Consider the following 25,580-nt stretch of genomic DNA (forward strand, 5'->3'; position numbering starts at 1 on the left):
GCAACAAGCACTTAAGCCTGATGAGTTTAGAAAAAAAGGAGAATAGGAGAAAACGGTTGGTTCCATTTTTTTTGCCAGTTGGATTGTGTTTTTAGTTGTGTGTGTTTTCACCTCTCCGCTGACTGACACTTGCTAATTGCGTGACTGGAATGTGCCACCATGTTTTTCTGATTTATGTTTGTTTGTACCATTGTGATTCAAATGAAAATGGTAGGTGTTTTTTTGAAGGGTCAGGACAATCTTAATCACGCTGGAAAGGATAGTGTTTAGCACTATGCACCCCAGGGGCCTCATTTAGCACAACAATTGTTAGAAATGCCACTAAATGTTCCAGCACACAGAGTTTTGAAAAATACATGGATGCACACAGAATTGTTGGACAATCACTGATGAGACTGCCAACAGTGCTATTGTTCTGCCATCCTTGAACAAGGGCAACAACGTCTGTATGGAAAACAGTACTAGTTTTGGTAAATACTATGTTTCCCTTACCCACATAGACGACCAGGTTTCTGGCATCCATATATCATTCCACACTGTTTAAATGAGGGACAGAACCAGCGGGAAGGACAGAGGCCTGTTCTGAATGGTCCATCTGAGGTCTGTCTGTCTGTCTGTCTGTCTGTCTGTCTGTCTGTCTGTCTGTCTGTCTGTCTGTCTGTCTGTCTGTCTGTCTGTCTGTCTGTCTGTCTGTCTGCCTGCCTGCCTGCCTGCCTGCCTGCCTGCCTGCCTGCCTGCCTGCCTGCCTGTCTGTCTGTCTGTCTGTCTGTCTGTCTGTCTGTCTGTCTGTCTGTCTGTCTGGATCACAACACAGAGAGACAGTCTCATCTGATTCCTCACTACAGCTGAATGACAAGTCAGAATACAAGCAGTACCAATGACATGTTCAGTTAATACAGTACTGTCACATCAAGACTGCTCCCAGGGGGACGCAGGGAGGGAGGGAGGGGAGGGATGGATGGAGGGAGGGAGGGAGGGAGATAGAGAGGGAGGGAGGGAGGGGGGAGAGAGAGAGAGAGAGGGAGCTGATATTACGGGACGTGACGGGACGTGACGGGACATGGGGTAGCAGGGGGGGTACTGTGTGTTCCCTCTAGTGGGGGTTTTGTGATAAAGGTCAGAAGGATTGGTGCACTGCTCTGGGCTGCTGTTTGGTGAGAATCCAATCTGAAGGACATGGTAGTAGAACAGATCTGGACAAATGGATCAATTAAAATCCCAGGAGAGGAGAGGGGAAGGTCCCTCCCTGGCTGGTTCTCTGTCACTGGGCTGGGTGATGGTTGGAGAGACAGGCTCTGCTGCTACAGCATACAGGCCTTCTCCACACACACGCAGGTATGCACGCATGCACAAAGGCACACCTACAATGGCACACCCAGTCAAATACAGTCAGATATGTGTGTGTGTGTGTGTGTGTGTGTGTGTGCAGACACGTATTGTTTGGAAAGAGATCACCACATATTAGCCTTTACACTAAACAAAAGCTGTGAAGTCAATCTGCCAGTCAGTCTGCCAGTCAGTCAGTCTGTTTTATTCCTACTGTAGAGAGACTGCTGTATCGTCTAGCAGTCCTGTCTGATCCAAGCTGCCAGTTTATAAGCAATCTAGTTGATTTTCTGCATTACAACCCTTAATAAGAGCTGGCAGTTTCTCCCTGGCAACTCCTCTCTCTCTCTCTCCTGTATTATTGTTCAGCTGGCTGATTGCTTAAATGATGGCGTCCCAATCCGAAGTGCCATTGTTGTCTGTGCTAATGACGTGCAGGAGCCATGAATATGGATGGCCCGCATCTCCCTCCCCCTCCCTCTCTCTCCCTCTCTCCCTCCCTCCCTCCCTCCCGCTCTCACTCCCTCTCTCTCTCCCTCCCTCCCTCCCGCTCTCCCTCCCTCTCCTCTCTCCCTCCCTCCCTCCCGCTCTCCCTCCCTCTCCCTCTCTCCCTCACTCCCTCCCCTCTCCCTCCCTCCCGCTCTCCCTCCCCCTCCTCTCTCCCTCCCTCCCTCCCGCTCTCCCTCCCTCTCCCTCTCTCCCTCCCTCCCTCCCGCTCTCCCTCCCTCTCCTCTCTTCTGCGCCTGCCTGTCTTTGTCTGTCCCTGTTCCCTGTTCTCTGTCGTGTCTCTGATGTGCCGTGCTTTGTGTACACAGACGCGTGTTTGTATTTTTAAACGCCGCGATTTTCACATCCTCAGCTTTAAATATGAACACTAAAAATACACCCCTCAAGAATCATCAGGAACAGACACACACACACACACACACACACACACACACACACACACACACACACACACACACACACACACACACACACACACACACACACACACACACACACACACACACACACACACACACACACACACACACACACGCAGACAATAAAGCAGAGATGAGAGGTTCCATCAGCTAGCCAGTGTGTGATTCAACACAGCTTGGCTGTTGGAGGTGTCACTGTCTCTCTGTGACACTCCCATTACCCCTCTATGTCTCCTGTGTAGTACAGTACGCTGTTCTCCTGTGTAGTACAGTACGCTGTTCTCCTGTGTAGTACAGTACGCTGTTCTCCTGTGTAGTACAGTACGCTGTTCTCCTGTGTAGTACAGTACGCTGTTCTCCTGTGTAGTACAGTACGCTGTTCTCCTGTGTAGTACAGTACGCTGTTCTCCTGTGTAGTACAGTACGCTGTTCTCCTGTGTAGTACAGTACGCTGTTCTCCTGTTCTTCCCATTCAAATCTCTTTCTCATCTTCCTCTCTCTCTACCTCTCGCTCTCGCTCTCTCTCTCGCTCTCGCTCTCGCTCTCTCTCTCTCTTCCCCTCTGCCTACTCTCCTCTCTCTGTGTGTAGGGTTGACAGGCATGGGGAGGTTGCCCAGTGGAAATCAGAACTGGCTCTCCTCAGGGGGCCAGGGATGCGCTGGGGCCACAGGGCTTTTTAAAGACGCACAATTAAGCTTCATTTTGTATGAATATTAATGGCGTTGGTGGCAGATCTGTAAGAGATCTGTGAAGGTGTGGGAATGACTTATTCATCTGGTAGTCATGAGGTGCCTGGCAGGAGAGAGAGGGAGGGAAGAATGGAGGGATGGAGAGAGAGAGAGAGAGAGAAGAGAGGGCCACTGACAGAGATAGCCTTTCTACTGGGTTAGAGGAAGAGTAGGTTTGTTTTTCTTCGTTTGTTTAATTATTTTATGAATGCTCTCTATCCGTCTCCAAGCCCTCAGACAAATAGCCTATTGACCAGTTATCACTCTATATATGCAATATTACCTCATGTTACGCAGCTCTACACACGGCTGTCTAATATCATTTAAGTCAGACAGATTCCTGCATTCCCTCATGTACTTCCAACACTTCTCTTCAATACCCCCTTTTCTATTACTCTAAGATGAAGCCTTGTTAAAAGCAAACTCTGTATGTGTGTGTGTGTGTGTGTGTGTGTGTGTGTGTGTGTGTGTGTGTGTGTGTGTGTGTGTGTGTGTGTGTGTGTGTGTGTGTGTGTGTGTGTGTGTGTGTGTGTGTGTGTGTGTGTGTGTGTGTGTGTGTGTGTGTGTAAAGACAGGATTAAGTATAGCTCCAGGCATTCGGTATGGAGTGGATGATATTCTAGCTGGTCATCATAGCTTCTAAATTAGTTCAGAAATAGGATTTTCAAGACATTGACATAAAAAATACATAAAGCAAAATGAGACTAACCTCACCGTGGCTGTGCTCATTGATTCTCCCTCCCTCTCCCACGCTCTCCCTCACTCTCTCTCTACCTCACTCGCTCTCTACCTCACTCGCTCTCTCTCTCTCTCTCTCTCTGTGTCTCTCTCTCTCTGTCTCTCTCTTGCTCTCTCTCTCTCTCGCTCTCTCTGTGTCTCTCTCTCTCTCTACCTCACTCGCTCTCTCTCTCACTCTCTCTCTCTCTCTGTGTCTCTCTCTCTCTCTTGCTCTCTCTGTCTCTCTGTCTCTCTCTCTCTCTCTCTGTGTGTCTGTCTCTGTCTGTCTCCTCTGTCTCTCTCTCTCTCTCTCTCGCTCTCGCTCTCGCTCTCGCTCTCGCTCTCTGTCTGTCTGTCTGTCTGTCTGTCTGTCTGTCTGTCTGTCTGTCTGTCTGTCTGTCTGTCTGTCTCTCTGTCTCTCTGTCTCTCAATGGGGCTTTATTGGCATGGGAAACATGTGTTAACATTGCCAAAGCAAGTGAGGTAGATAATATACAAAGTGAAATAAACAATCAAAATTAACAGTAAACATTACACATACAGAAGTTTCGAAACAATAAAGACATTACAAATGTCATATTATATATATAAAATGTTGTAACAATGTACACAAGGGAAAATAAATAAGCATGAAATATGGGTTGTATTTACAATGGTGTTTGTTCTTCACTGGTTGCCCTTTTCTTGTGGCAACAGGTCATAAATCTTGCTGCTGTGATGGCACACTGTGGAATTTAACCCAGTAGATATGGGAGTTGATCAAAATTGGATTTGTTTTCGAATTCTTTGTGGATCTGTGTAATCTGAGGGAAATATGTCTCTCTAATATGGTCATACATTGGGCAGGAGGTTAGGAAGTGCAGCTCAGTTTCCACCTCATTTTGTGGGCAGTGAGCACATAGCCTGTCTTCTATTGACAGCCATGACTGCCTACGGCGGCCTTTCTCAATAGCAAGGCTATGCTCACTGAGTATGTACATAGTCAAAGCTTTCCTTAAGTTTGGGTCAGTCACAGTGGTCAGATATCTGTTTCTTTGTTAATTCTTTCCAATGTGTTAAGTAATTATCTTTTTGTTTTCTCATGATTTGGTTGGGTCTAATTGTGCTGCTGTCCTGGGGCTCTGTGTGAACAGAGCCCCAGGACCAGCTTGCTTAGGGGACTCTTCTCCAGGTTAATCTCTCTGTAGGTGATGGCTTTGTTATGGAAGGTTTGTGAATCGCCTCCTTTTAGGTGGTTGTAGAATTTAACGGCTCTTTTCTGGATTTTGATAATTAGTGGGTATCGGCCTAATTCTGCTCTGCATGCATTATTTGGTGTTCTACATTGTACACGGAGGATATTTTTGCAGAATTCTGCATGCAGTCTCAATTTGGTGTTTGTCCCATTTTGTGAAGTCTTGGTTGGTGAGCGGACCCCAGACCTCACAACCATAAAGGGCAATGGGCTCTATGACTGATTCAAGTATTTTTAGCCAGATCCTAATTGGTATGTTGAATTTTATGTTCCTTTTGATGGCATAGAATGCCCTTCTTGCCTTGTCTCTCAGATCGTTCACAGCTTGGTGGAAGTTACCTGTGGCGCTGATGTTTAGGCCAAGGTGTGTATAGTTTTTTGTGTGCTCTAGGGCGACAGTGTCTAGATGGAATTTGTATTTGTGGTCCTGGTGACTGGACCTTTTTTGGAACAGCATTATTTTACTTACTGAGATTTACTGTCAGGGCCCAGGTCTGGCAGAATCTGTGCAGAATATCTAGGTGCTGCTGTAGGCCCTCCTTGGTTGGTGACAGAAGCACCAGAACATCAGCAAACAGTAGACATTTGACTTCAGATTCTAGTAGGGTGAGGCCGGGTGCTGCAGACTTTTCTAGTGCCCGCGCCAATTCGTTGATATATATGTTGAAGAGGGTGGGGCTTAAGCTGCATACTTTTGTGGATTGGGGTGATCAGTCCTTGGTTCCAAATATTGGGAAAGATGCCAGAACTAAGGATGATGTAAAATAGTTTTAGTATAGCCAATTGGAATTTGTTGTCTGTATATTTGATCATTTCATTAAGGATACCATCAACACCACAGGCCACTTTGAGTTGGAGGGTTTATATTTTGTCCTGTAGCTCATTCAAGGTAATTGGAGAATCCAGTGGGTTCTGGTAGTCTTTAATAGTTGATTCTAAGATTTGTATTTGATCATGTATATGTTTTAGCTCTTTATTCTTTGTTATAGAGCCAAAAAGATTGGAGAAGTGGTTTAACCATACATCTCCATTTTGGATAGATAATTATTTGTGTTGTTGTTTGTTTAGTGTTTTCCAATTTTCCCAGAAGTGGTTAGAGTCTATGGATTCTTCAATTACATTGAGCTGATTTCTGACGTTCTGTTCCTTCTTTTTCCGTGGTGTATTTCTGTATTGTTTTAGTGATTCACCATAGTGAAGGCGTAGACTCAGGTTTTCCCGAGTCTCTATGTTTTTGGTTGGACAGGTTTCTCAATTTCTTTCTTAGATTTTTGCATTCTTCATCAAACCATTTGTCATTGCAGTTAATTTTCTTCGGTTTTCTATTTGAGATTTTTAGATTTGATAGGGAAGCTGTGAGGTCAAATATACTGTTAAGATTTTCTACTGCCAAGTTTACACTTTCACTATTACAGTGGAACGTTTTACCCAGGAAATTGTCTAAAAAGGATTGAATTTGTTGTTGCCTAATTGTTTTTTGGTAGGTTTCCAAACTGCATTCCTTCCATCTATATCATTTCTTAATGTTACTCAGTTCCTTTGGCTTTGATGCCTCATGATTGAGTATTGCTCTGTTCAAGTAGACTGTGATTTTGCTCTGGGCTGATAGGGGTGTCAGTGGGTTGACTGTGAACACTCTGAGAGACTCTGGGTTGAGGTCAGTGATAAAGTAGTCTACAGTACTACTGCCAAGAGATGAGCTATAAGTGTACCTACCATAGGAGTCCTTTCGAAGCCTACCATTGACTATGTACATACCCAGCGTGCGACAGAGCTGCAGGAGTTGTGACCCGTTTTTGTTGGTTATGTTGTCATAGTTGTGCCTAGGAGGGAGGGACTGCGGTCACCTGCAGGCAGGTGTTTGTCCCCCTGTGTGCTGAGGGTGTCAGGTTCTTGTCCGGTTCTGGCATTTAGGTCGCCACAGACTAGTACATGTCCCTGGATCTGGAAATGATTGATTTCCCCCTCCAGGATGGAGAAGCTGTCTTCATTAAAGTATGTGGATTCTAGTGGGGGTGATATAGGTAGCACACAGGAGGACATTTTTCTCTGTTAAGATAATTTCCTTTTGAATTTCTAGCCAAATGTAAAATGTTCCTGTTTTGATTCATTTAATGGAGTGGGTTAGGTCTGCTCTATACCAAATTAGCATACCCCCTGAGTCCCTTCCCTGTTTCACACCTGGTAGTTTGGTGGATGGGGCTACCAGCTTTCTGTAACCTAGAGGGCAACCAGAGGGTCCGTCTCCTCTATACCAGGTTTCTTGCAGGATGACCATGTCTGTATTACCGATTTCCTTGGTGAAGTCCAGGTTCCTGCTCTTTAGGCCAAAGGCAGATGACCTCAGGCCTTGGATATTCCAGGATGATATAGTGAAGCCTTTGTGTTCCATAAAGTGTCCAATGTTGTTGGTCGTGTGGTTTGGCCTCAGGCCAGTAAGTGTGAGTAGAGCCTGCTGAGCATCTGGTACATGGCTTGGCTTGGGCTAGTGTAAGAGTGGGGGTTGGGCCTGTTTGCCCGCTCACTACCTGGGCGTATGTGTGACTTCCATGTCGAGGCTCTCTTTGTGGGGGTGGGGTGCATGGGATGGGCAGGAGGGGCATCGGTCTGATCTGATCTCTCTCTCTCTCTGTCTCTCTGTCTCTGTCTCTCTCTCTCTATCTCTATCTCTATCTCTGTGTCTCTGTCTCTGTCTCTGTCTCTGTCTCTCGCTCTCTCTCTCTCGCTCTCTCTCGCTCTCTCTCTCTCTCTCTTTCGCTCTCTCACTCACACACATTTCTGCCTAAATAAATAATTGACTAGTCTTTGCAGTGTCTCTCCTGTTTTCAATTAAGTTAATGTAGTGATGCGTGTGTGCCCGTGTCCGTCTGTCTATGTGCCAGTGTGTACAGTAGTGGAGTGGTGAGTGTGTGCCCGTGTCCGTCTGTCTATCTGCCAGTGTGTACAGTAGTGGAGTGGTGAGTGTGTGCCCGTGTCCGTCTGTCTATCTGCCAGTGTGTACACTAGTGGAGTGGTGAGTGTGTGCCCGTGTCCGTCTGTCTATCTGCCAGTGTGTACACTAGTGGAGTGGTGAGTGTGTGCCCGTGTCCGTCTGTCTATCTGCCAGTGTGTACACTAGTGGAGTGGTGAGTGTGTGCCCGTGTCCGTCTGTCTATCTGCCAGTGTGTACACTAGTGGAGTGGTGAGTGTGTGCCCGTGTCCGTCTGTCTATCTGCCAGTGTGTACACTAGTGGAGTGGTGAGTGTGGCCAGACCAGTCTCAGGATGTCTGCATTACATACTTTTCAAGTGGATGACTTCCCCTGTCTTCGTCTCTGTTTACTTTGGGAAGTGCTGTGTGTTTGTGTAAGGAACATTGCTGTGTGTTTTTACAGGGAAAACAGCTGTATATTTGTGTAAGGGGCGTCATGCTAAATGAAGGGTTGCCTCTGGTGTGTGATGTAATAAAGCTTGTAGGTTGGCATGGTGCCACTGTAGAGTTGAGTGTACCCTGGTACCCTGCCTAGTGCACTGTCCAGGGAGGCTCTATGTCATTAGGCTTCACCACCATAGTACTAAATATAGAACCACGTCTATTTGTTTGGGAGTCCTCAGCCTCGCTGCTGTTGTAGTGAATGACCTCCTGAGGTTCTTCAGAGTCACTTAAGTCATGTCAAGAGATTGTACAGACGATGTGTTTGTGGTGTCTGTGATTGTGATGCCAGCAGAGAGAGAGAGGTAATCCTGTGCCCCGGATAGAAGCATCCTTCCATTGTCCTGGTGGCTGTCTGATAACTGAACACCATGTAGGATGACCTGACTACTCAATGAAAGGAACTAAATTAGAAACATTACATTTTTATCTCTGGAAAGTAAATTGTTTTACAGACTTAATATGGTTGTGATTATAGTTAAGAGAAAACAATTTGGGGGAAAGGATAAAGGTGTGTTTCTCAAGATATCAGATTTGGTGGAATAGACGACTGTTGATGGGTTGTTTTGGTGTATGTGTTTGTGTGACAATAGATTCACCCACGCTTGTGTGTCCACAAGCGTAGGTGGTTTATTGTCACGTATTGGGTTGTAGTGTGTGTGTGTGTGTGTGTGTGTGTGTGTGTGTGTGTGTGTGTGTGTGTGTGTGTGTGTGTGTGTGTGTGGGGGGGTGTTCGTCTACACTCTGTGGATGTGCTGCAGTAGTGTTGCTAGGCTGTCATGTCTCCCAAGCTAAACAGTGTGTCCAGCAGCACTCACTTAAAACCTAATTACAGTCTGGTATTACTGTCCTGTATTTACTTCTATCTATCTGGTCCACTGCCTGACTGGAGGACACTCTGCCTGTATGCCTAACACACACACACACACACACACACACACACACACACACACACACACACACACACACACACACACACACACACACACACACACACACACACACACACACACACACACACACACACACACACACACACACACACACACACACACACCTGAGGTTTCAGAGCTTGACAGGCATTCAAGCCTCCTTCACAGCTGGTCAAAACATGGAGGGAGGCTAGCTCACTTTAATTCATCCTGTGCAAAGCTGCTGTTAGAGCTCTGCTCCATTCATCAGACCCCTGCCCCCTGAGACACACTCTAATGCATGATGTCATTTTCTGTCAAACCCTCCCTCCCCCATCATTTTTTTCTCTCTATATACTCTATTACACTCATTCTCATTCTCTCTCTCTCTTCTCTCTTTCTGCTTTCTCTCGCTCTCTCTCTCTCTTGCTCTCTCTTGCTCTCTCTTTCTTTGTCTTTCTCTCTCTCTCTTTCTTTATCTTTCTCTCTCTCTCTCTCTCTCTCTCTCTCTCTCTCTCTCTCTCTCTCCAGGAGGCCCCGCAGGAGAGCTACAGAGGCAGCACCAGGAGTCAGCAGCATGTCCCAGGGAATTCTGGGAAGGCCAACCTTGAGGACATGGGTCTGATCCCGCAGGACCGCCCCTCCAGCCTCCCGGTGAGTGACAGCTCTCCCAGCCAATCCCCACCATTACTAAAGTATAGGAGTGTCACTAAAAAAACGTCCACTTATTTGAGTGCGTAAAATATGTAAAATACAAACTGTATTTGTGTTTAATGAAAGAAACAGAGGGGGAAGAGAAAAGCAGTGCACACTGCAACCTTTTCCCTTCCCTTTCTCTTCCCTCCGCTTCCTCTGTGCTCCCTGAGCTGTCAGTGCACGATTGGTGGAGAGCTCTGTCACTCAGGGTGGGATTAGAGCTACGCTCTTCAATCAAACAATCCGATTCCCTTTAGGCTCCTCTTCCCCCTCAGTCTCTGAGGGCAGACCTAGATTTCACTGCCCATTTCAGATCTAATGCCCACATTAACACTACACCACTCTGTTGTGTGTGCACTGCCTACATAAGTAGAAATGGGCACCTTAGATTGGGCTCTGCTACACTAAGTATTGTTAGAGTGGAGAGGAGAAGAGGATAGGACTTGAGGGGCGAGAAGCAGAGAGAAGAAAAGAGGAGGGGGGAGAAGTGGAGAGGAGAGGAAGGGAGAGGAGGGGAGAGCAGAGGAACTGGGAGGATGGGAGGGAGAAGCGGAGAGGAGAGGAAGGGAGTGCAGAGGAAAAGGGAGGAGAGGAGCAGGGAGAAGCGGAGAGGAAGGGAGAGGAGAGAACAGGTGTACTAGGGTAATATTCTGAGCTGGATCCTGCCTTATACACTCATTTGATTTAATTACAATGAGCCTTGTCAGTGCAATAGTCTCTCAGCTAGTCAAGATGGAGGAGGTAGTTCAACACAGGCACCATCAGACTCACATTCCTTTCTCTCTTCCTCTCCTTCATTTACTCTGTATTTCAGTCCCTATCATCTCCCGCTTTTCTCTCGTTCTCTCTCTTTTAACCGTCTCCCTCTTTACGGAAGTGTAACCCTCTGCGGTCTCTGTCTGTAACATGCTGCCTGTTTTACCTCTCTCTCTCTTTCACCCTCCTTTCTTTCTCTCCGATCCAATATCTCGCTGCCATTCCCTAGCTCTCTCAACATCGTCCCTCTCTTCCTCTCTCTTTAAGCATTCCCCCTCTCCCTCCCTCTCCTCTCGATGTCTCTGAACCTCCATCATGAAAGGTTTTTTTGTAACTGAGAGATTGCGTTGATGTGTCAGTGTGTTCCCAGAGTGTCTCAGCTCAGCCTTCACTACACTACCAGGCACATCACATCAGTTCACATTATGTTGCTTTAATCCCAGCATCGCCTCAGAGCAATTTCTGGACTATTTCCAACCATAGAAACAGATAGACTAGATGTTAATCTGCAGGGATGTTTGGCAGGTGTATTTTGTTTCTAGAACGCCCATGCGTTGGTTTTCTCTTTGTGTGTGTGTGTGTGTGTGTGTGTGTGTGTGTGTGTGTGTGTGTGTGTGTGTGTGTGTGTGTGTGTGTGTGTGTGTGTGTGTGTGTGTGTGTGTGTGTGTGTGTGTGTGTGTGTGTGTGTGTGTGTGTGTGTGTGTGTGTGTGTCAGGAAGCAGCCAGAACCGTTTTCTTTCAGCTGTCTGATGCTGGGTCTGAAGCTCCTGTCATCTCCCCACTGGGGGAACTGAGGGTCAGGGAACTCTACTATGACTGTGATATGTGGTTGTCCCACCCAGGTGTCTTTAGATGAAAGCACCAACTGCAAGTCACTCTGGATAAGAGCTTCTGCTAAATGACTGAAATGGAAATAGTAATGGAACTGTCCCGTTATTGTTCCTGATTGTGCTGGAATGTGTGTGTGTGTGTGTGTGTGTGTGTGTGCGTATCTACTCAAGCCTGGACACTTATTCACTTTTAGCCTAACTTTTAGCTTCACTTTTAGCAGTGGTGTTGGGTTGATCTCTACCTTGTGAGAGCAGCTTCCAGCCCTGACACCTGAGGCTGTGCTCCAGTGAAGCCTGTTCCTCTCGTCTAGTCTGAGCTTTCACACGCTGCCTACTGTAGCCTTGCCGTTCCAGTCAGTACATGTTGCCCTGCTCTCTCCTCTCCTCCCCTGACAGCCAGTCAAGCAGTCAGCCTGCTCTGTTCTGTTTCCATGACAGGGAGTGGAGGGGGAACCATGTGGAAAGATTGGGAGAGAGAGAGGGGAGGGGGGGGGAGAAGTGAGGCAAAATGGACTCAGACACCTTTGAATCACAAGTTGTATGAAATGTGTAGGTTTTAGGTGTAATGTTTTTTCCAAACCCTAGATAATGTGAGTAACACACAACTCCGACCTTCCACATTCCTCACATACATGGTGGTGTGATGCTCCAATTGCGGTGGTCTCAGCCAGACTTTCATGAAACAAAAGAGAAAAATAGAATGACCACTCTCTCTCCCTCCTCCTCTCCTCTGTTTTTCCCACTGCTGGCTGGGTCATGATTGACAGGGCGCAGCTGGGGAGGCCGATACCCCCGCTCCTTAAACACACACTTCACACGCACACACACAAACACTTCACACACACACACACACACACACACACACACACACACACACACACACACACACACACACACACACACACACACACACACACACACACACACACACACACACACACACACACACACACACACACACACACACACACACACACACACACACACACACACACACACACACACACACACACACACACACACACACACACACACACACACACACTCCCCCTCAGTCTGTGTGTGTGTGTGTGTGTGTGTGTGTGTGTGTGTGTGTGTGTGTGTGTGTGGCACCAGTCCTCCCACCCATGGTGTGTGTATGTGTGTGTGAGGAACATGCCATGCATGCTCCTTATGTTCTCCCTGTGTTCTCTCCAGAGCTGTAATGTCACAGAGGGGTTAGGGCTCTGCACTGTGGCCCACTCAACCCCACTGCATGCTGGGAAGGGAGGTAAAGGGAGTGAGGGAGGAAGGGACAGAGAAGGAGGGGGAGAGAGGCTCAGAGACAGGGGGGGGGGGAACTAGTATCCAGCTACCCTGTTAAACTGCTCCTCTGCTCCCTACTCTTAGTTTACTGTGAAATACTGTACAAGGGTTAGGAGTGAAACACTGCTGTTTGTGTATTACTATGATCAATATTCTGTCAAGTGCATTTTGCTGAACTCATGCAGACCTATTTTCTGTTTTGGGCACACACATGGCTGCTGTCGCACACTTTGTACCCAAGTCTTGCTCCAGGCCAGACATGTGAACATGGCTTTACTTAAAAGGCACCCTGACTGACTTGCTTCTGAAGGGTTACTACTTGAGCTTGTTTAGCAGCGTTTAGCTTGGCGTCAGTCCCTCTACATCAATGATTCATTGGGAAGCAGACTCATGTCCTGGCTCTGTATAGAGTAGGATAGCAGGCATGACCAGAGGCTGTAGCAATTCTCACAGAATAGGATGTTATGAAAGGGACTCTCCATTCTCTAGTTGGAGTCTGTGTGGGATTAGCTGCTGTGGATCTTTTAGAAGTATGCAGTGTGCTGTTCTTCTAGAAACTCATCAGTTGTCGGGTGACTGGTTTCCACAGTGTGGTATTCCTTGCTCAGCCCAACCCACAAACCAACATAGTGCCATAGAAACTGTGCAGGTGCTGTTGGGCTGTGTGTGTGTGTCAGTGTTTCCATTAGGAAAATGTGGCGCAAGACACCCTCAACATTTTAATTTGCCCGGACATTTGAGAAATTGACCGGACCCATATGCATTGGGTGGGTAACCTGATTAGTGCGTCCATTTAAATTATGGTAATTCATAGTAACAGAACATGCAAGTTGAGGATGCAACCATGTGCAGTCTTTCTTACCAAATTCGGTTGCGCACTTTGACGACGTTAGAATAACTGTCCACATGTACTTTCCCTCAGCCCACAAGGTGAGTAATGAACAGCAAAATCACTAGCCTATGTCAATGCATCTTCATAGTAGAAAAGTTGACCTGTTCTATTGGTCAGCTTGTCGAGAAATAAATAGCCTGTTCCAAAAAGACTCTGGGACAGTTGTGGGACGATAGATCCCAAATTCATACAACCAGTAGGCCTAGGCAAAAACAGATGAATATATATTAAGCAATGTGTCTGAAGCAACAGAGTTAGCTTAACGTTTAGCTTAAACTGTTGATAAACGATTATTCTTTCACATTATACGCGCAGAAATGCGCACAAGGCAGTAGGCTACACGCAAATGTTCGTTCCATAAGACAATGAATGGGAAAACTCTCTTGTCGAAGCGCACCGAACATGCGAGCGGTTTCATGTGACAGAGATGAAAATGTCCGTTAGAAATGTAGAAAGAGGGGAGCTGTAATATGCAACAACTAACATGGGTTGCTAGTATGACTAGGATTGTGCCTTTGGCTACTGGACAACGAAAGAAAGTTGATATAAAATAATTTTCCTTCACGGATATCGTCTGATTTTGGCGAGGCTACTTTGAAGCAAGGTAATATCTAGTAAAACGTTCAGGGGTTTCAAACAATTAAGTATAGGGTTTCAAAGCGCAATGCAAAGTGGTGTGTGACGCGCTGATGAAGTCTGCCTTCCTTTGCCTGTGCGTTTGCTGTTCGAGATGCTGTGACTCTTAAACTGTCTGACAGATTTTCCGCTCAAAGGCCGTACGGCATATCTGAATGTGGTACGTGTGTGATAAATAAGTAATGTAAAGAATATACTGTACACACTTGCCAATTTAATTCCATGAAATTATGCAAATTAATCTATAGACTGATAAGCATGACCAGTCAAATGTATTTCCATCGACTGGTATTTCTGACAATGAGTAGGCTAAAAAGCATAATTTCACAATGGGAATTTTTATTTTACTCCTGGACAATTTTTATTTATCGGATTTTAGTAGTTACAGTAGTAGTTACAGCTCAAAAGCAGATAAACCCTGGTGTTTGTGTGCAACAAGATATCACAGTTTCCCTTCAAAATTCGACGTATTATGGGTGAACTCTATTTTCTCTATTAATTCTGCGTGGTTACAGGGATAATTCCACGTAGTTACTGGGTTAAAACAGAAACAACTCAAAGGGTTAAGTTTAGGTATTCATTCTGAGTGGATAAGGTTAGGGTTATGGTTTGGGAAAGGCTTAAAATAAAATAATTCTGAAAGATGCGCTATTATCATCAAGTATCATCAAGTATTCTCACGGCTTGCTGGAGTATTGTGAACTGTGATGGCCTAGTGGTCTAAGCAGCACGCTCTGGCTCTGAGCAGCACCAGTTCAGTGCTGGGCACTCATTTATGTTGCTAAAGGCATATATCAACATTCAGGGGACCTTTTTGGAAATCACTGTCTATTTCTAGTGATCAGTCGTGTGTGTGTGTGTGTGTGTGTGTGTGTGCGTGTGTGTGCGTGCGCTCGCAACAGGAAGCAGCAGAGCGTCAGTCCAGGTCAGGGGTGAGCCTGTTCAGCTGTGGAGGAAGACTGTAAACTCAGGACCTATCCCCTTCCCTTCGCTCCACTGAACCCTAACACAGGACACACACACACTATATATATTTAATTTCTTCAGAGTGAGGCAAGATGGAAACAGAGAGGAATGAACCTGGTTAAGCAAACACAGCTCAGCTCTACTGGCGCCTCTATACTACCCCTCACACCAGAGGAGAGGAGAGTGAGACGAGGAGACTGGACTGTAGCACCCACTCAGATCAAGGGGAACAGTTTTAAGGCCAACTTGAGAGAGCGAGAGGAAGAGCTGTAACTGCTACCCAGAACAGACATACAGTGCCTTGCAAAAGTATTCACCCCCGTTGGCATTTTTCCTATGTTGTTGCATTACAACCTGTAATTTAAATGGATTTTTATTTGGATTTCATGTAATGGACATACACAAATATTCCAAATTGTTTATTGTTTCAAAAAATTCTAAAAAATTCAAAACTGAAAAAATGGTGTGTGCATATGTATTCACCTTTGCTATGAAGCCCCTAAATACGATCTGGTGCAACCAATTACCTTCAGAAGTCACATAAAAGTCCACCTGTGTGCAATCTAAGTGTCACATGATCTGTCACATAATCTCAGTAGATACACCTGTTCTGAAAGGCCCCAGAGTCTGCAACACCGCTAAGCAAGTGGCACCATGAAGACCAAGGAGCTCTCCAAACAGGTTCAGGGACAAAGTTGTGGAGAAGTACAGATCAGGGTTGGGTTATAAAAAAAATATCAGAAACTTTGAACATCCCACTGAGCACCATTAAATCCATTATTAAAGAATGGAAAGAATATGGCACCACAACAAACCTGCCAAGAGAGGGCCACCCACCAAAACTCACAGACCAGGAAAGGAGGGCATTAATCAGAGAGGCAACAAAGAGACCAAAGATAACCCTGAAGGAGCTGCAAAGCTCCACAGCGGAGATTGGAGTATCTGTCCACAGGATGACTTTAAGCCATACACTCCACAGAGCTGGGCTTTACTGAAGAGAGGCCAGAAAAAAAGCAATTGCTTAAAGAAAAAAATAAGCAAACACGTTTGGTGTTCTCCAAAAGGCATGTGGGAGACTCCCCGAACATATGAAAGAAGGTACTCTGGTCAGATAAGACTAAAATTTAGCTTTTTGGCCATCAAGGGAAACGCTATGTCTGGGGCAAACCCAACACCTCTCATCACCCCGAGAACCCTTTCCCACAGTCAAGCATGGTAGTGGCAGCATCATGCTATGGGGATGTTTTTCATCGGCAGAATTGAAGGAATGATGGATGGCGCTAAATACATGGAAATTCTTGAGGGAAACCTGTTTCAGTCTTCCAGAGATTTGAGACTGGGACGGAGGTTCACCTTCCAGCAGGAAAATTATCCAACGCATACTGCTCAAGCAACACTCGAGTGGTTTAAGGGGAAACATTTAAATGTCTTGGAATGGCCTAGTCAAAGCCCAGACCTCAATCCAATTGAGAATCCGTTATGACTTAAAGATTGCTGTACACCAGCGGAACCCATCCAACTTGAAGGAGCTGGAGCAGTTTTGCCTTTAAGAATGGGCAAAACTCCCAGTGGCTAGATGTTCCAAGCTTATAGAGACAATACCCCAAGAGATTTGCAGCTGTAATTTCTGCAAAAGGTGCCTCTACAAAGTATTGACTTTGGGGGGGGTGACTAGTTATGCACGCTCAAGTTTTCAGTTCTTTTGTCTTATTTCTAGGTCTTTTTCGCAATGAAAAATATTTTGCATCTTCAAATTTACAACATATATATTTTTTTTTATAATGAATTTTACCCCCTTTTCTCCCCAATTTTGTGGTATCCAATTAGTAGTTACTATCTTGTCTCATCGCTACAACTCCCGTACGGGCTCGGGAGAGACAAAGGTCGAAAGCCATGCGTCCTCTAAAACACAACCCAACCAAGCCGCACTGCTTCTTTAACACAGCGCGCATCCAACCTGGAAGCCAGCCGCACCAATGTGTCGGAGGAAACACCGTGCACCTGGTGACCTGGTTAGCACGCACTGCACCTGGCCCGCCACAGGAGTCGCTGGTGCGCGATGAGACAAGGATAACCCTACCGGCCAAGCCCTCCCTAACCCAGACTACGCTAGGCCAATTGTGCGTCGCACCACAGACCTCCCGGTCACGGCCGACTGCGACAGAAACTGGGCGTGAACCCAGGGTCTCTGGTGGCACAACTAGCACTGCAATGCAGTACCCTAGACCACCGTACCACCCGGGAGGCCCTATCCATTTTAATTCCAGGTTGTAAGGCAACAAAATAGGAAAAATGCCAAGGGGTGAATACTTTTGCAAGCCACTGTAGAGAGAGAGAGCTGTAACTACTACCCAGAACAGAGCGAGAGAGAGAGCTGTAACTACTACCCAGAACAGAGAGAGAGAGCTGTGACTACTACCCAGAACAGAGAGAGAGAGCTGTAACTACTACCCAGAACAGAGAGAGAGAGAGAGCTGTAACTACTACCCAGAACAGAGAGAGAGAGCTGTAACTACTACCCAGAACAGAGAGAGATAGAGAGCTGTAACTACTATCCAGAACAGAGAGAGAGAGCTGTAACTACTACCCAGAACAGAGAGAGAGAGCTGTAACTACTACCCAGAACAGAGAGAGAGAGCTGTAACTACTACCCAGAACACAGAGAGAGAGAGAGAGAGAGAGAGAGAGAGAGAGCTGTAACTACTACCCAGAACAGAGAGAGAGAGATAGCTGTAACTACTACCCAGAACAGAGAGAGAGAGAGAGAGCTGGAACTACTACCCAGAACAGAGAGAGAGAGATAGCTGTAACTACTACCCAGAACAGAGAGAGAGAGAGAGAGAGAGAGCTGTAACTACTATCCAGAACAGAGAGAGAGAGCTGTAACTACTACCCAGAACAGAGAGAGAGAGCTGTAACTACTACCCAGAACAGAGAGAGAGAGCTGTACCTACTACCCAGAACAGAGAGAGAGCTGTAACTACTACCCATAACAGAGAGAGAAAGTTGTACCTACTACCCAGAACAGAGAGAGAGAGAGCTGTAACTACTACCCATAACAGAGAGAGAGAGCTGTAACTACTACCCAGAACAGAGAGAGAGAGAGAGAGAGGGGGAGAGAGACCTGTAACTACTACCCATAACAGAGAGAGAGAGCTGTAACTACTATCCAGAACAGAGAGAGAGAGCTGTAACTACTACCCAGAACAGAGAGAGAGAGAGAGAGAGACCTGTAACTACTACCCATAACAGAGAGAGAGAGCTGTAACTACTATCCAGAACAGAGAGAGAGAGCTGTAACTACTATCCAGAACAGAGAGAGAGAGCTGTAACTACTACCCAGAACAGAGAGAGAGAGAGAGAGAGACCTGTAACTACTACCCATAACAGAGAGAGAGAGAGCTGTAACTATTATCCATAACAGAGAGAGAGACCTGTAACTACTACCCATAACAGAGAGAGAGCTGTAACTACTATCCAGAACAGAGAGAGAGAGCTGTAACTACTATCCAGAACAGAGAGAGAGAGCTGTAACTACTACCCAGAACAGAGAGAGAGAGCTGTAACTACTACCCAGAACAGAGAGAGAGAGAGCTGTAACTACTACCCAGAACAGAGAGAGAGAGCTGTAACTACTACCCAGAACAGAGAGAGAGAGAGCTGTAACTACTACCCAGAACAGAGAGAGAGAGCTGTAACTACTATCCAGAACAGAGAGAGAGAGAGCTGTAACTACTATCCAGAACAGAGAGAGAGAGCTGTAACTACTACCCAGAACAGAGAGAGAGAGCTGTAACTACTATCCAGAACAGAGAGAGAGAGAGCTGTAACTACTACCCAGAACAGAGAGAGAGAGCTGTAACTACTACCCAGAACAGAGAGAGAGAGAGCTGTAAATACTACCCAGAACAGAGAGAGAGAGAGCTGTAACTACTACCCAGAACAGAGAGAGAGAGCTGTAACTACTACCCAGAACAGAGAGAGAGAGCTGTAACTACTACCCAGAACAGAGAGAGAGAGCTGTAACTACTACCCAGAACACAGAGAGAGAGAGCTGTAACTACTACCCAGAACAGAGAGAGAGAGCTGTAACTACTACCCAGAACAGAGAGAGAGAGCTGTAACTACTACCCAGAACAGAGAGAGAGAGCTGTAACTACTACCCAGAACAGAGAGAGAGCTGTAACTACTATCCAGAACAGAGAGAGAGAGCTGTAACTACTACCCAGAACAGAGAGAGAGAGCTGTAACTACTACCCAGAACAGAGAGAGAGAGAGCTGTAACTACTATCCAGAACAGAGAGAGAGAGCTGTAACTACTACCCAGAACAGAGAGAGAGAGCTGTAACTACTATCCAGAACAGAGAGAGAGAGCTGTAACTACTATCCAGAACAGAGAGAGAGAGCTGTAACTACTACCCAGAACAGAGAGAGAGAGCTGTAACTACTATCCAGAACAGAGAGAGAGAGAGCTGTAACTACTATCCAGAACAGAGAGAGAGAGCTGTAACTACTACCCAGAACAGAGAGAGAGAGCTGTAACTACTACCCAGAACAGAGAGAGAGAGCTGTAACTACTACCCAGAACAGAGAGAGAACACACATCTAGAGGAGAGAATCAACCAGAGTCTATAGTCTGTTTAGATATAGTTTAGAGGCTGTTTATACAGAAAATTGGCGTATAACCCGTACAAACTGTATTTATAATTATTTGACAATATTTTTAAGTTGACAGTAATTTTATTTCACAATGTCTGATATATCACATGCCTTACTTTTATGATTATGCCTCTACTGCCATTCATTCCAATTAGACGGGTTGGGATTTCTCCCTGACCAATATGGCTGCCATTTTCACCCCATTCTGTAACTTTGAGGGTTTATTTGCTGTATCCCCTCTAGAAATTGAATAGGATCTCTATGGCAGAGACATTCAATCCCCACCTGGATCAAAATCCCTGTTGCCTAAATTGTTGTGTGCGTAAAAAATGATATATATACACTGCTCAAAAAAATAAAGGGAACACTAAAATAAAACATCCTAGATCTGAATGAATGAAATATTCTTATTAAATACTTTTTCTTTACATGGTTGAATGTGCTGACAACAAAATCACACAAAAATGATCAATGGAAATCAAATTTATCAACCCATGGAGGTCTGGATTTGGAGTCACACTCAAAATTAAAGTGGAAAACCACACTACAGGCTGATCCAACTTTGATGTAATGTCCTTAAAACAAGTCAAAATGAGGCTCCGTAGTGTGTGTGGCCTCCACGTGCCTGTATGACCTCCCTACAACGCCTGGGCATGCTCCTGATGAGGTGGCGGATGGTCTCCTGAGGGATCTCCTCCCAGACCTGGACTAAAGCATCCGCCAACTCCTGGACAGTCTGTGGTGCAACGTGGCATTGGTGGATGGAGCGAGACATGATGTCCCAGATGTGCTCAATTGGATTCATTACTTTATTTTAGGAATGTGAAATGTCAGAATAATAGTAGAGAGAATTATTTATTTCAGCTTTTATTTCTTTCATCACATTCCTAGTGGGTCAGAGTTTACATACACTCAATTGGTATTTGGTAGCATTGTCTTAAAATTGTTTAACATGGGCCAAACGCTTCGGGTAGCCTTCCACAAGCTTCCCACAATAAGTTGGGTGAATTTTGGCCCATTCCTTCTGACAGAGCTGGTGTAACTGAGTCAGGTTTGTAGGCCTCCTTGCTCGCACACACTTTTTCAGTCCTGCCCACAAATGTTCTATAGGATTGAGATCGCAGCTTTGTGATGGCCACTCCAATACCTTGACTTTGTTGTCCATAGGCCATTTTGTCACAACTTTGGAAGTATGCTTGGGGTCATTGTCCATTTGGAAGACGCATTTGTGACCAAGCTTTAACTTCCTGACAGATGTCTTGAGATGTTGCTTCAATATATCCACGTACTTATCTTTACACGTGATGCCATCTATTTTGTGAAGTGCACCAATCCCTCCTTCAGCAAAGCACCCCCACAACATGATGCTGCCACCCCCACGCTTCACGGTTGGGATGGTTGTTCTTCAGCCTGCAAGCCTCATCTTTTTTCCTCCAAACATTACAATGGTCATTATGGCCAAACAGTTCTATGTTTGTTTCATCAGACAAGAGGACATTTCTCCAAGAAGTACAATCTTTGTCCCCATGTGCAGTTGCAAACTGTAGTGGCGGTTTTGCAGCAGTGGCTTCTTCCTTGCTGAGCGGTCTTTCAGGTTATGTCGATATAGGACTTGTTTTACTGTGGATATAGATACTTTTGTACCTGTTTCCTCCAGCATCTTCACAAGGTCCTTTGCTGTTGTTCTGGGATTGATTTGCACTTTTCGCACCAAAGTACGTTCTTCTCTAGGAGACAGAACGCATCTCCTTCCTGAGCGGTATGACTGCTGCGTGGTCCCATGGTGTTTATACTTGCGTACTATTGTTTGTAGAGATGAATGTGGTACCTTCAGGCGTTTGGAAATGGCTCCCAAGGATGAACCAGACTTGTGGATGTCTACAAATTTTTTTTCTGAGGTCTTGGCTGATTTCTTTTGATTTTCCATATAATGTCAAGCAAAGAGGCACTGAGTTTGAAAGTAGGCCTTGAAATACATCCACAGGTACACCTCCAATTGACTCGTATGATGTCACTTAGCCTATCAGAAGCTTCTAAAGTCATGACATTATTTTCGGGAATTTTCCAAGCTGTTTAAAGGCACAGTCAATTTAGTGTATGTAAACTTCTGACCCAATGGAATTGTGATACAGTGAATTCTAAGTGAAATAATCTATCTGTAAACAATTGTTGGAAAAATGGTAGTAGATATCCTAACCGACTTGCCAAAACTATAGTTTGTTTACAATAATTTTTTCGAAGTGGTTGAAAAACGAGTTTTAACGACTCCAACCTAAGTATATGTAAACTTTCGACTTCAACTGTACATTTTTTTAAATAGCACCCCGTGTGTGCACTTTGGGTAATACCGTATACACCAGTATGGTACAGAGACGGTATGAACATCTGGATACTGCCTAACCCATGTGCATGTGTGTGAATGTCAGAGTGTGGCTGGTGTAAAACTAACGCCTTGTAAACTGGAGGTGACATGAAAGAAGAGGACGGATAAAGAACAACACACACACACACACACACACACACACAAGTGAAAAAGCAATCCCCTTCCAGCTGGTATGGCAGCAGTGTATGTATTTCACGAGAGTACAGGGACATACTAGCACTACTGGCTTGGGTAATAGGCCATGTTCGCAGTTCCTGCCTTTGTCTGTGTGGGGAATCCCAGATGGGATGGCTGGGTGTGGGGTGGAGTCAGTTGTCTATGTGAGAGAGGTAGAGGAAGATATAGATAGTACCCTTATCTCATCTACCACACTCCCCCTCTCTCCTGTTTTCTTCAGCAGGGAATAGCAGGCAATGTCCAGAGGCACGAGTGATATCCTCCCTAGTCGTACTCTAAATACCCTATACTGCTATATATATATATATATATAAATCAACCCCCCAGTAGAGGTATCAGAGTGATTCAGTCCACTCCCCCCCCCCAGGAAAGGTACCAGAATGGTTCAGTCCACCTCTCCTCCATTTTCCCATCATCAGTCTTTCAGTCCACCTCCAACATTCTCCCCCCAGGAGTGGTTCAGTCCACCTCGTAACCTTCCTGGATATTTTTATAATTCATCATCAGCTGCCTGCCTGCCAGCTAGCGCCCGCATCGAAATATTCTCACCACTCAAACTGGCTGTTGGAAGTCTGAAATTACATCTGTCTTTGAAGTTGGGCACACTGTTAGGGTTGCTATAGCGACAGAGATGGGGAGGGGGACTAGCGACCTCCTCGGGAGGAAGGATATGCATGAGATACGCAGTGAATTGTCCTGATGGTATTATTGTGATATTATTACCATCTCATAAGTGCCTACTGTTACTTGTTAGGTTATTAGTGGTTGACAACATTTGTCTTCCCCGGCGCACACACTTCCTGCCTGACATTCTCCATTAGATCCATTAAGCTCTGGATCTGACGCCTGAATGTCTTTCTTGAGACAAAAATACAACTTCTTACCAATGTTGTTTTATTGGTGGCATGCGTAATCACACACGCGCACACGCGCACGCACGCACGCACACACGCACGCACGCACGCACGCACGCACGCACGCACGCACGCACACACACACACACACACACACACACACACACACACACACACACACACACACACACACACACACACACACACACACACACACACACACACAGACTACCCCACAGTTTGTTTGAGCTCCTAATATTCCACTAACAAATGGAATATTAATGTATTTTGCTGTGCTGGGGATGCAAGGGGGCTGTGGGTGAGAAAGACGCAGCGTTGTGGCGAAGGGGTGGAGGATGAGAGCAAAGCCTAATCTAAGACCTAGTACTCTACGACTGTTGATGGAGAGAGAAAGAGCAACAGGGGGGAAAACATTTAATGGAAAAGCTCGACCAAATTTGTTTCGCCGCAATTTGTATGTTCCCTGCATGTAAGGAATCATAAGAGCATGAGACAGAGAGAGTGAAAGAGTGAAAGAGCGAGGGATGTGCTAGAGGTGGTGAGGGAAGGAGAGGAGAGAGGCTGGGGGGGTGAAAATAATGTTCCATTAATGCAGAGCGGAGCTTGTGAAAGTCCCGGCGCCAATCTGCATTTCCCCAAAGTCTCAGCGTTATACATTTTTCATGAACACTGAGCGGGAATTAGAGACGGACTGTTGCTGCATCTCGCTACTCGTGGTCTGAGGCTATGGAGAGACGAGAGGGGGGGGGGGGTTTAGAGAGACAGAGGAAGGGGTATAGAAAGAGTAAGAGGGACAGCAAGAATTGAAGTAGAAGAGGGAGGAAAGAAAGAGGGATGAAGGGAGAGATGCCCTTATGGGTGGCTGGTGCAGCTCCATTGTACCGGCAGGGTACTCAGGTTGTTCTCTCTCTCTCTCTCTCTCTCTCTCTCTCTCTCTCTCTCTCTCTCTCTCTCTCTCGCCCTCTCTCTTCTCGCTCTCTCGCTCTCTCTCTCTCTCTCTCTCTCTCTCTCTCTCTCGCTCTCTCGCTCTCTCTCTCGCGCTGTTAGTATTCTTTGTGTACTAAGGGCCTGTGCTGCTGGCTGCCTATACAGGGTGCTAAGGATTGGAGCTGAGAAGGTATGGATCTAGGTCTAGGGGCTATAGGAGCTATACGCATACTGCAGGGGTGTAGGAGAGATGTTTTGGTAGTTTGACCTCTAGCCCCTTCCCAACAGAGAGCCCGCCCCACAGTGGCCCCCTAGTGGTTGTGCAGCTGCGGCCCCTGTCAATCACCAGGCAGTGCATTGTGGGAGTTTGACTATAGCTCACCAGTTAGAAACACAATTAGAGGTGTTTTCTCTCTCAGACAACACACTAAAGACTGGGTTGTTGCAGGGGAAAGTGACTGGGAATGTTTTTCGATCTGTGTCGAGGGGAGCATCAAGGAGTGCTGAACACACACACTCAAACACCCAGATTTGGACTGCTTGATGCTTTTCTCACAGTTGACTTCACACAGCAACATTACAGTACTGGCTCAGTGCCACTTTCTCTGCAGTTTCCCACAATGCTCTCTGTGCAGGAGTTGATTCTGTAACTGTAACATGTCAACACACACTCACTAGCACTAAGCGATGAACCAACATTTGTTATTTTTCCATTTTTAAACAACTAATTGACTGATGTCGGTTCAATTATTTGAGTTCCATTTCGTTGTTTTGATCTCCCCCTGTGAGCTCAATGCGCAATTTTGTCAGACAGCACAGGCAGCAGCTCTATAAATACGATGACTTGGAGTTAAATAATAGTCATCAAATAAAACAAATGTAGTATACACAACAACGTAAATATTTTATTAAAGTAAAGTAATGATGGTTAATAAGTGATGAGCTTATAATGGACAGTCACGACCATCATGGGACTTTTATTCATTGTTTTATTCTGTGTTGTTACAGCTTCCACCCCACATAATGCATAGTGCATTTAATGTTCATTTGTTTTTATCTAAAGCGAAATCGGAAAAAAAACAGTGATCATTTTTTAAACAATCGAACCGAAACCAAACTGACCTTAAAAAACGCTAATCGTTCAGTACTGAACTACACACACCACCGGCAGCGTTAATGCATAGTCTCACTGAACGCTGAAACAATGCAAGCTTTAGAAAACAGC

General features: G+C 45.7%; 1 protein-coding gene across 3 annotated transcripts in view; it reads left to right on the top strand.

The window, feature by feature from the left end:
- The window catches only part of LOC118368440 (AT-rich interactive domain-containing protein 1B-like), a 236,493-nt gene that overhangs the window by 60,611 nt on the left and 150,302 nt on the right, over positions 1-25,580 (top strand). For all 3 annotated transcript variants that reach the window (XM_035752541.2, XM_035752544.2, XM_035752543.2), the window contains exon 4: positions 9,785-9,907. In XM_035752541.2, coding sequence (XP_035608434.2) covers positions 9,785-9,907 — 123 coding nt within the window. The remainder of the gene's footprint in view (positions 1-9,784; positions 9,908-25,580) is intronic.

This window comes from Oncorhynchus keta, chromosome 35 (genome assembly GCF_023373465.1).
Source record: "Oncorhynchus keta strain PuntledgeMale-10-30-2019 chromosome 35, Oket_V2, whole genome shotgun sequence".
Lineage (NCBI taxonomy): Eukaryota > Metazoa > Chordata > Actinopteri > Salmoniformes > Salmonidae > Oncorhynchus > Oncorhynchus keta.